General features: G+C 45.3%; 1 protein-coding gene across 3 annotated transcripts in view; it reads left to right on the forward strand.

Annotated features, from left to right (window-relative positions):
* The window catches only part of Syn3 (synapsin III), a 496,250-nt gene that overhangs the window by 466,083 nt on the left and 17,671 nt on the right, over positions 1-12,496 (forward strand). For all 3 annotated transcript variants that reach the window (XM_060377798.1, XM_060377797.1, XM_060377799.1), the window contains exons 9-10: positions 6,079-6,153; positions 10,630-10,732. In XM_060377798.1, coding sequence (XP_060233781.1) covers positions 6,079-6,153; positions 10,630-10,732 — 178 coding nt within the window. The remainder of the gene's footprint in view (positions 1-6,078; positions 6,154-10,629; positions 10,733-12,496) is intronic.

Genomic DNA, 12,496 nt, shown 5'->3' on the forward strand with positions numbered 1-12,496 from the left:
AGCCTGGTATAAAGCAAGTTTCAGGTAAAGAAAAGCCTAGTTCCAGGCATGGTGGTACATGCTTTTAATCCCAGCACTCAGGCGAAAGAAGGAGCAGATCCCTGAGTTCTAGTTAGTGCTGTTCAGGCAGTTTGGTTGAGTCAGTGAGTTGAGAGACAGCGAAGTGGAATTGAGTTTGTGGCAGTTCAATTCATAGAATTCAGAGGCAGTTTTACTGGGACAGTTTTACAGAAAGAGTTTGAGGAGAAAGCAAGCTAGACACAAATGAAAACAGAAGGAGCCAGATGATTAGAATAGATTGCTAGAGTGAGTTTGAGGCCAAACAGAAAAATTCAATCAGAAGCTGAGAGAAGCCAAGTCGAATCAATCAACATGAAGAGGAGTTTGAACCAGAATAGCTGAATTGAACCATCCATCCAGAGTTCATAAAGAACCAAAAAGGGTGAGCTTATTCAGCAGTAAGTCTCTGAGGCTGAAAACATTCAAGGCCTATATTAGATTATATAGAAGCTTCCAGGACTAGATGTAGGTTAGCAGATGGAGGCAGTAAGCCTCCTAGACAACAATTACATTGGGTGAACAAAAGATACTTTAACAGTGCCCCTCACTTTGGAATGTTGCTGCTGGTTCCACTTCAAATGGTGAGACCCAACAGCCAAGTGTGGTCTTTTTGTCACCTTCATGCAGCACCGACTGTGGACATACTTCCATATCAGGAAACTGCAGCGACTGGCCATGGACAATCATTGTCCATCTGTCTGTCCATGTGATTCTGTGCAGCATAGCTTTTGCCTGAGAATCCTGTGGGCAAGCCAAGATGTCACCTGCTTCTATAAAGATGCCAAATCAATCAAAGCTGTGCCTGTTTGTGAATGCATCGTCTGCCATTTTTACCACCTGGATTGAGTAGGCCATCAGGAAAACACATCTTTGCATAGAGGGCCAAGTGGAGACTAGGGAAATAACTCAGTTAGTAGAGTGCAAGCATAAGGACCAGAGTTCAATTCCCAGTGCCCACCTAAAAAGATATGATGGTGCATACCTATAATCCCAGTCCCAGGAAGGATCCTGGGACTCATTGACCAGCCAAGTTAACATAATTATCAAGCCCTACGTCACAGTGAGAGAGCCTGTCTCAAAAACAGTACCCAAGATTTTAAATAGGTCTGGGGTTGTTTCAATGAATAAAGCACTTGCAAGTATAAGAAACTGAGTTCAATACCCAGATCCCACATAAAAATACCAGGTCTGAGGCTGGGTGTGGAAGTGTATACCTTTAATTCCAGTATTTGGGAGGCAGGTGGATCTCTAGGAGTTGGAGACCAGCCTGGTCTGCATAGTAGCTTCCATAGCTAGAGTTACATAGTGAGGCCCTGTCTCAAAAAAACAAAACAAAAATAACATATGCTCTTGTAATCCAAGCACTATATAAACAGAGACAGGGGGTTCTCTCTGATTCCTTGACCAGCCAGTCTATTCTAATTGGTAAGCTCTAAGCCAATGAAAGACCTTGTTGCAAAGGAGGTAGATGGCATTCTGAGGATGATGCCCCAGGTTTTTCCTCCAGCCTCAACAGGTACATACATGCACATACACACAAATAAAAAATAAAATATTATTATTATCATTATGATGATGATGATTAAAGACTGGGGATGATTTTAAGCTTCGAGTTGGTTGCAATTGCACAGTTGCATGGGACACTGGAAGAGATGAAGGTACTTTATGGAGAAGGACATAGTCTTAGAAAAGAGATAAAGCCAGTGTTCAGCGATAGTTCTACCCCATCCTGTCAGACAACCACTCTCTTCTTTCCCCCGGGTCAAGCCAAAGCAATTACTGCTTTCAGTTGTCCTCCCGCATGTCTCAGGAATCAGATCTCCTGCCCTGCATCATCTGGGCTCATCCCAGTGAGGTGCTCCAGTGTGTTCTTGAGGCACCACGTTTCCCTCTTCCCCTCCTTGTTAGAATTTGCATTTGACATTGGTGTCTCCTTGTCCCAGTTTCTTTTCTGAGGATCACCTCATTGCTGCATTCTTCAGGCTGAGCCTTTCTGGCCTGACAGCTCCAATTTGTCATTGGTTACAGAGATTCCTGGACCCTCGGTTGGTTCACATCCAAGGGATGGAGCTAATGTCACACTTCAGCTGAGAATGTCCTCTCTGCTCATAGCTATTCATCCTCCTCTGGCCCACATGCTGTTCTGCACTTGGGCCTTTCTGCTTGCTTCCTCTGAAGTGAGACTGCCTTTAGATTCTCTTAACATACACAGCCAGGACATACATATGCCCACTCATATGCATGCATCATAATTATTTCCCCATCTATCTGTATGCATGTATGTTACTCTAAATGGAGTCACACTATACCTGGACTTTCATCCAGTTCCATCTGGGTCACTTTTGCCTTCCTGGATTGCCTGTCTATAGTTCCTGTACCAGAAAAGAAAAAGCTGGCCTCCACCATCCATCACTCATTGAGCTACTTACTTGACCTTTATCCATGTGAACAGTTTCAACCTTTCATTTACCTTTAGTCTTAATATTGTCACTCTTTGTCCAAAATTGCTCAGGCCAGGAGCCTTTCCTCCACCTCCAAGGTTGTACATTTGGTCTTTTATACACCCCCTTCCCAAATTTATATTGAAATTCCATCCCTTCTTAAGTGATAATCTTAAGAAAAGGATTCAGAGAGGGGATTATACCATTAGGATAGAACCTCACAGAGAGCATTCAATGCTTGTTCTAGTTCCGTTCTGTTACTGTGTTAAAACACTTCAAACAAAAGCAATTAAGGGAAGTTGGGGCAGGAACTCAAGTATAAAATTAAAGCAGAGACCATGAAAGAAAGCTGTTTGCTGGCTGACTATTAGACCATACTTAGTTAGTTTTCTTATATAGCCCAGAACCACCTCTCTAGGAAATAGCGCCACCAACAGTGGGCTGAACCCTCCTGTATCAATTAACTATAAGACAATCTCCACAGACATGCTCATAGGACAATCTGATCTAGTTAATCTTTCCTTTTTTCAGATGATTCTAGGTTGTATCAGGCTAACAGTTAAGGCAGCATTTTTAGAAAAAGAACTCAGAAGGACCCCTTGCTTCATCCACTACATGAAGGCACAGTAAGAAGGCAAACCCAGAAAAATGGATCCTTACCAAATATGAATCTTTAGGCACCTTGAGGTTGGACTTCCCAGCCTCCTGAACTACAATAAATGAGTTGTTGTTTATAAACCACGCAGTTCATGGTCCTCTGTTACACTAACCTAGTTAATTAAAGGCAATTATAGTACAGATGGATACTCTGACCACTATTGTCATGCCATCCTACATCCCACTGGCTTCATCCCATTCAAGTCATAGGTAAAGGGCCCTTCCATACATGTATGATGAGCTCCATGAGCTCTGAATGGAGAGTCAAGGGCTTGTGGAGTACAGCTTGGGGGCATCTGCAGTTAAGAGAGAAAGATAATACTGGTGCCATCTCCATCAGTCCCATGAAGCCAATATGAGCTATTGATTGTAAAACCCTTGAAAACAGGTCTCAAATGCCCAAAGCAGTCCTCAGGTACCAGCTCTCTCAATCATTGTCCTTTTGGAAAGAGAGCAATCTGGCTTGAGTTCCTGCTGCTTCAGCTCTTGAAATGCCTTCTTTTCTTGTCTCCTCTTACTGAAAATAACAGTACAACCCATTTGTGCTGAGATGAGTTTATTCCTTCTCATTCACAAAGGACAGCACTAAGGTTATCCAATCTACAGTTACTTCCATTTTTACCAAGGAAGAAGTTACAGGCCTGGAGGTGCTGCCATGGTTATTACTAGAAAGTGTTAGAATCGCATTGTTCATCAGTTCTTACCAACTCACTATGCCAAATGCTGTTCATTTGTCAAGTCATATCACAATAGATACATTCTGGGGCTGTATCCAGTGACTTTGGAATTACTTTTGCTTCCATGGAGCTCATATCCATTGCTAACTTACCAATGCCAGTCCTCTTTCTCAAAGCTAGTAAAGGCAGGAAGTGAGCAGCCTAAGGAGGATGCACTTTTACCCCTGCAGACGAAACCATTATCTCAGAATATAGACTGACCTTATGAGCATTGCTGTCAGAGTTCTTGTCAATTTGACACAAACATTAGGCATACCTGAGAAGAAGAACTCTCAGTTGAAGAATTGTCTCCATCAGATTGACCATGTTATTATGTCTATGAGGCATTTTCTTGATTACTAATTGATGGAGGAGGACCCAACCTATTTTAGGTGGTGCCAACTCAGGGAAGGTGAGCCTGGGCTATATAAGAGAGGTAATTTAACATGAACTAGTGCGCAAACCAACAGGCTGCATTTCCCATTATCTCTACATTACTTCCTGCTCCAAATTCCTCTTGAGCTCCTGCCTTGGCTTATCTCAGTGATGGGCTGTATCTTGGTTAATGTTCTATTGTTTTGAAGAAATACCATGATGAAGGCACTTATAAAATAGAACATTTAATTGGGGACCTGCTTACAGGGTTTGAAATGTGTCCTGGATTCTCTGCAGCATACATCATTCCTCACCCAGTAAGTAACTACCAGATGCCTACTACATTCTGAGTCCCATTGGAATGGTGTGCCCAGGGGATGAAGGGAAACATGTTCCTTATTTTTAGGGCTTCTCCTCTATCAGAACAGGTTAGATGAGTACTCCTGAACATGGTGCTAGGAGGTGAGAGGAAAAGAAAGATGAGGAGACAAGAGGATGGGAGGGGGGAAGGGTGGGTGAGGAGAAGGAGAGGGCTGGAGAGAAGAGACAAGAGGAGAGGAGAGGGGGGAAGCAGGGCAGAGCAGTCCTTATAAGTCCAGGAAGGTGTACTCCAAGGGAACCACATTCAAATGAAGCCTGAAAGATGAGCAAGGACTTAGGAAGGCAAAGGCAGTAACAAAGGCTATCTGGGACAAAAGGGAAAAAAGTGAGTGTGTAGGCTCACCAAGACAGAAGCCATGCATAGGCAAGCTCTAAGAAGAAAAACAGTCGTGACTGAGGCAGAACAAAGTCCAAAAAAGGAACTGAAAAGGGATGACAAGACAGGCAGAGACCACAAAGCCTTCCAAACTCTTCACCATGGGAAAGTAATCACTTCATCCCTAAGGTAATTTTTCCTACATTTAAACCTTTAAAACTTCCAGAATCATCATGTGGTTCATTGTCCTAGTTCTCCTCAAAAACAAGAAGTCATGCATATTGGTAATTTTGCCATTACTGTAACAAAATACTTGAGATAATCAACTTAAAGGGAAGAAAGGTTTGTTCAGGCTCACAGTTTCAGAGGCTTCAGTCCATGGTTACTTGTCCATATTGCTTTGGGCCTGTGGTAACACATTAGTGGAGACTCATGACCTTATGAGCATTGTTAGCCAGGAAGCCAAGAAAAAGACCACAAGTACTATGGTCCCTTCATGGGCATGATTTAACTTCCTTTGTCTGGGCATCACTTGCTGAAGGTTCCCAAACCTTAGCACTATAAGATGCTAAAAGTCAAGCATGTGAGATCTGGCATGGAGACTGCAGCACCAAAATTTGTGCCATTTTATCTGAGGTGTCAACTTTTCTAAAATTTAATCACAGGCTAGAGAGATGGCTCAGCAGTTAAGAGCATTTTATTGCTCTTGAAGAGGACCACGGTTTGGTTTTTAGCATCCACATGGAAGCTTCCATAACTCCAGTTTCCATGTGTCTCATGCCATCTTCTGGACTCTGTGGGCATTGCACACCGATGGTACACCACAATCAAACAAAACACTCATGCACACAACATAAAATAAATAAAAAAATATATATATAAGTAAATATAATTTAATCTTTGAATTTCAAAAAAATTAGAAAATTTAGAAAAATAATATCCAGGAATGAATAAATCAGTCAGCATTAGTAGAAATTACAGAAAGAAAAATAAATTTGAGGACATAATACAGATCCAAAAGTACATGCTATGTATAATTTGGAACAGATATTTGAAACAACATTTCCTAACCACCAAAGAAAAGTGGGAGCTAGTGACAGAGATCCCTAATGTGTGCTTTGTTCTAACCCAGGAGAACCTCCATCTCTGGAAACTGGAAGGCCAATACAGGTTCTGCCATGCTGGAGCAGGTGGCCATGACAGAAAGGTACGAGACAAAGGGTGTGTGGAAAGAAACACCAGCATCCATAAGAATAGCACTCCAACCTCTGTCCAGTGGTCCCACCCACAGAGCACCACCCAGCTTTTTTTCCTATCTGGGCAGCATCAGCAATGAGGTACCTGTCAAAATTACTTTTTCAGATGATAAGAGTTCAGAGAAGTAGTTTGCCTCCTGTTCTTGAGGTGAGTGTGAAACACTGAGGTCTTGGCTTCAAGCCTTCTGGGTCCTGCCTTGCTGCCTCAGTAAGAGAGTGGGGAGCCTTCATTTGTTTGCAGATAACTGGGAGAAAGCAGTTTTATTAAAACATCATAAAAATGGAGATGGGTCTTGTTAAGACCATATGAAGAGGGAGAAGTCAGTTCTCCTTAAATTGAGTGTTTCAGGGTGCACTGTAGCTGGGGAACCTACAGGCCTTTCTCCCTTTAAGCACTACTGTGTTTAGACTTCTCAGCTGAGGAAGGGCTGGGCACCTGTTCGCCATACCAGTCACACACAACTTCCTTAGGAGCCCACTGAACACTGCCTGCAAGCAAGTGAAATTGCACTTTAAGATCACATAACACTGAGAACCTGCTGCATGCCACAGAGTGCTGAACAGCAAAGAGGCCGAGGTAAAAGCACTGTGTTCCCTCTAAGAACTGTCGTGTAACTACAAGCATCAGAACACAGCACATCAGTTTGTGTTTTGGGATTAATTAACTTTTGTTGATGAAAGCTCAAGCAGTGTGTTTTCAGGAGAGACCTATGACCCCATCTCCACCCCCCTCTATTGAAATCATGTCTTTCATGGTTGTATTGGATCACACTTTCTCCAACACTGGTTCATAGCATCACCAGGCTTAACACCTCAGTGTCAAGTTCAACAGAAAGAAAGCATCCTTATCCCTATCATTTCATCCAAAGCCTGGGTTGGAACCTTATGGGCTGCTTAACCCCCCACACATGTCCCTACCAGTGTGAATATCTGCCCTTCTCAGCAAGTCTAGGTGGGGGCTACAGCTTCCTCTGAAAACTTCCTTGTACCAGCTAGTCTTGTGGGTTGAGCCATGTACCAGGCACATCCCTTCCCAGGGAACCTTCATAGACATCCTCTTCTTCATGACTTTCTCAGACTGTAAATCTTACTGTCTCCGTTGCCTCAGAAGTTTATCATAGATAGCTCCAGCATACCACCATCCTGTGGTTCTGTTCAGTCTCAAGCCACAAGGATGACTCCAAAAAGAACTTTCACAGGACAGGGTCTGCTCAGCCTAGCATGCACTGTCCCTCATGCAGCCAAGAGCTGTGCTCATGGCCTGGACAGAACTCCCTAGTCCCATTCTTTTTTCTTTTTTTCTTTTTTTTTTTCAATGCAGTTTATTCAGAACCTTGAACAATCATCGGACCCTGGGGAAAGCCAGCCCACAGCTTAAAAAGCCTCTGGGTAGCCAACCCCAGCGTGCCACGTGGGCAATGCAGATAGGTCCACATACATGTAAGCAAACCAGATCCTCAGCCTTAGCCAAATGTGGAGTTGTTTGTGACAGAGAGCACTCACCATCGGGAAGGTGGAAGGCGGAAACCAGCTCCATCTTTAAGGCACAGCATTCCGCAGCTCTCTACAGTTCTCTACCAGGGAACTCCTACAGCTGATAAACACCTTCAGCAAAGTGGCCGGATACAAAATTAACTCAAAAAAATCAGTAGCCCTCCTGTATACAAAAGACAAAAGGGCTGAGAAAGAAATTAGGGAAACAACACCCTTCACAATAGCCACAAATGACATAAGGTACCTCGGAGTAACCCTAACCAAGGAAGTCAAAGACTTGTATGAAAAAAATTTCAAGTCTCTGAAGAAAGAATTAGAAGAAGATATGAGAAGATGGAAAGATCTCTCATGTTCATGGCTTGGCAGGATTAACATAGTAAAAATGGCCATTTTACCTAGTCCCATTCTTATAGTCTGAAAGACCCTGAAGACCCTTAAGCAGGCCCAGCCCTCCTGGTTCAGCTGCTTGCTGGGCATCCTGACTCCTAAGCAGTTTCATGCAGTTTGATTAGTGCTAGTCCATGCAGTTGAAGGGGAACCTTTCCCAGATTTCCTGGCTCCTCAAGTTTCTGCTCTGGGGTGATGCACACAGACAATCTAGATGTTCATCATTTGAAAACAGCCTCTGGAATCTGGTTGCCTCCAGCCCTAAGTCTAGACTTCTCTCTCACACAGGAAGTACCTTGACTCATGAGTGTCAAGGCATAGTGCTCCTTGAGCATGTTCTGTCCCATGAGTCAGCAACCAGTACCAAATACGGTAGCTCTGATACCTGGCCAATACCCTAACCCAGAAGCCTGTCAAGACTCCAAGGATGGAAGTTGTTGCACATGTGGCTGCACATCAGTCAGAGTCTTATAGGATGGATTAAAAATAGGTAGAGGCTCCTCTCCCCCTGGAGGAAGGCAGCCTTGCCAGGCCACAGAGGAAGGGGATGCAGACAGGCCTGATGAGACTTGATAGGCTAAGGTCAGAGAGACAGGAAAAGGACCTCCTCTATCAGTGGACTGGGGGAGGGGCATGGAAGGACAAAAGAGAAGGAGCGTGGGATTGGGAGGGGACGAGGGAGGGGGCTACAGCTGGGATACAAAGTGAATAAATTGTAATTAAAAAATAAATTATTTAAAAAGAAGAAGAAAATAGGTAGAGGTTCAATAACACGGGGTAGAGCCCTGCCGGGAGCTGCCCATTTATCTGTGCATGGGCTTCATTACCCTAAACACAAGAAGAATCTAATAAAGGAAACTGAGGCATCAGAAGAAAGAGATTCTCCCAAAATCACTAAGGAAATAACAGCAAACATTGAAATCACCGGCCGGGCAGACAGATCAGGACATAAAGTACTTACTACACAAGCATGAGGGCATAAGTTCGATTCTCAGACCCCAAATAAAAAAGCCAGGCAGGTATGGAAGCATGTGGCTGTGATCCCAGCATCAGGGAGACAAAGACAGGGAGATCCTGGGGCTTGCTGGCCAGCCAGGCTACACTGTTCAGCAAGTCTCACTTTCAATGGGAAACATTGTCTCAATAAACAAGGTGGAAGGCTCCTGGGAAACAACAGTCGAGGTTAGCTTTGGGCCCTAACATGCATGTATACATGTGCTCCTAACCAACATGCCTGCACCCACACATGTGCTTGAGTAGGAGCACACATGCACGTGCACACACACACTCCAGTTCCTCCATGCCAAGTAAAAACAGACACATTGTGACATTGTGGCAGGCTCCAAATGAGAGAGAGGGGTTTGCATACAACCTGGTCACAGAAAGGATCTGGGTCTGGAAGCCATGCTGTTGTTATTCATTCTCTCTAAACCTCAACTTTTTCATCTGAAAAATGAGTTCAACCCTCCCTCCCTGATCAATCTGTGGTGATAGGGGAAGGAAAGAGGACTTATCCTGGCAGGCACAGAATGCACGGAGTTGGATTATAGTTGGTGGGGGTCTTCATCCTGCCTTTTACTCCCAGCATGATCCTGGATGTGGTTGGATGAGAGAACTCGGGTCAGGTTCCAGTTCTGGGATATCTAAATGAACTTGACCATGTTACTGCCTTGCTGCCTAACCTCAGAGAGAGACCCTCTCTCTAGACTTCCATGGGCCATAGTGATAAAATCAAAGAGTGTGTTCTTAGAAATCTTCAACCATGCTCCCTCCTCATTATAGGTCATGTGGCTCAAACACACAAATAGATCTGAAAGCTGGAGTGTCTTGTGTGACCCTAGAGAGTGGAAAGAAGCAGGAACATTGACACAAAGTCCCCTGTGACTCCTAAATCCAGTCCACAAGGGAAGCCAAGTGCAAGCCCAGAAGATCTCCCCAGATACAACCAACCCCTTGTTGTAAGGTCAAAGTTCACAGCCCAGATCTGTTCACAGCAAAGCAAACTAGCCCTGCAGCTGTCAGTCACTGGAACAGGAACAAAAGCAATTGGTCCAGAGGGCCAGGCCTGTGGGCAAGTCAGGAGCTGTCTAAAGGAGCTCCCCTGTCCCCCACCCTCTCCGGGCTCTGGGAGAATGAGGCCCTTTGTCCCCTCCAGGCTCTTGTCTGGCTGGGGCTCTAAGCAGGGAGGGCAGCCTGGAGGGATTTTTTAGAGGCCTTCCAGCAGCTTTCCCAAGGGAAAAGGGCTGCAGGGGTGTCTGGGTATCTGGATGGCTCTGGGTGAGGGCAAGGCAAGCTTCCTACTGCTGCAGAGCCAAAGTCCTGGGGCAGCAAAAGGGGTGACCATGAGTCTCTGAGATCTATTGATTCTCATTCTTTCCCTCCTTTATTCTTACCCTCTTTCTCCCTGCTCTTTATCTTGAGCTGCCCCCCCTTTTTGATGTGCCTTCACTCCCCCCGCCACAGTGAACCCACCCTCCCAGATCCCCGGCTCCCTCTGACTTCTTGTTTCTCACCCCATGTTCACTGTCAGTCATCTGTCTTTGCAGGTACAGGCTATGGGTGGACAGCTGCTCAGAAATGTTCGGCGGCCTAGACATCTGTGCTGTCAAGGCTGTCCACAGCAAGGATGGCAGAGATTATATCATCGAGGTGAGGAATAAAGCAGGAGGGTCCAGCCAGGACCATCCCCAGCAGGAAAAATTCCAAGCTGAATCCCAACATGGCAGCCATGTTGTGGCTCCTGGCCTGCCACATGTAGCTTAGGGCATAGTAAGAGACACTCCCAGAGTTATCTGCCTCCATGCTTCATGCACCCACCTCAGCTATGCAGCAACAGTGTGAGCCTTTCTGCTCAGCACTCTGACTTCAGAGTTCAAAACTCGGAGCACAATTTTTCTCAGCCTGTCAGGCCAAGAGTCCACAGTATTCTGTGCCAGTGTCCTCATCGTTCAAAAGCTATGCAAGGGTTCCATCCTTATATTCTTTCAACAAATGTGGGCTTCAGGGGATCCCTTGGGCCAGAAACTGGGTAACTCTGAGACAGTCTTGAGCACAGGAGATTCAGAATTTGCAGGTCGCAAAAGGAGATGACAGGCATTATTAAGCAAAGGGACACTATTATACAGAGTATGGCTGGAGGGACAGAAGCAAGTACCAGAAATAGAATTTAAGAGATGTTCACAGATGGGCAATGGGACCCAAAATCACTCTCCAGAGCCTTCTGTAACCCATACATCTCTCCATCCCACAGTATCCTCTTCCCTCTACAACCCCTTCCTAACCTCTTCAGAGCTTCCTCTCCTTTCTTCTCCAGCTGCCAGCCTCCAAAACTTCTACAACTTTAACCTGAAACACCGCTGTGGCCTCAGGGCTCCCCTCCAATCCCAGCCACCCATCTCCATAGTCACATGTGGTCCTTTCAGCTCACTCCTTCCATGAGGCTTGCTTCTCAATCCATAAAAGAGGAATGAGCTGACTCCAGCCCAGGACACGTGAGAAGCCCTGTGGCCACCCTCCTCGGCAGCTGCCTCTCCACAAGGCACATAGCTGGGATGACCACATAGCCAGCCAGTCCTCCAGTCCCTCTTGTCTGCCCCACTGCTCAGGGACCAACAGGCAGACAGTACCAGGTAACTGAATGGGTAGGAGTATAGCAGTGCAGGAAGGTATACCACCAGGTCAGAGAGGGCTCCCTTGGCAGTGGGGTCAGGAGCCCAGGGCACTCCGGTGAGCCCAGTCTCAATAGCTGGCTCACCAGAAAGGCTCAATGCTACCACCAGGTGAGTAACATTTCTGTGTAGGACCCATCCTCATCTCAACCAGAATCCACTTTCCCTCTGATTATTACTACAACAGAGGTAAGTCAAGGGCCACTTCACGCGGGACATCAGCAGCACCTGTCAAACCACCCTGTATTGCCTTTCCTCATTAGGACACTAAATATAAATCTGGTTTGAGATCACACATTCTCATTTCTTCACTCTGGGCACCAGGCTCTAAACCAATTGAATAAGGCTCAGACATGGCAAGAGAGTAGGAGAGGGGTGCTATCCTGTTAGGAGGACCAGGGAACAGGAGAGATGGATTAGAGTCAAGAACTTGCAGGCTTGGTTTTCAGCATCCACATGGTGGCTCATAGCCATCCGGAATATGCATACACATACATGCAGGCAAACATTCACACACATAAGTAAATCTTTAAAAGTTAAACAAACAAACAAAAAAGAATAGTGACTGGTTCTCTCCTCTCTTGGTTCAGCACCACACACACACACACACACTGCTGCGAGCTCAGATCTCTGAGATCTCTCCACTTTAACAAAAAGCCTCCATATCCATAGGCACCAGTTCCAGACACTATAGGAGGGCAAGAATGAAAGATGCTTCACATTTAAAAACAAACAAAAAGCCAGT

This window comes from Meriones unguiculatus, chromosome 2 (assembly GCF_030254825.1).
Source record: "Meriones unguiculatus strain TT.TT164.6M chromosome 2, Bangor_MerUng_6.1, whole genome shotgun sequence".
Lineage (NCBI taxonomy): Eukaryota > Metazoa > Chordata > Mammalia > Rodentia > Muridae > Meriones > Meriones unguiculatus.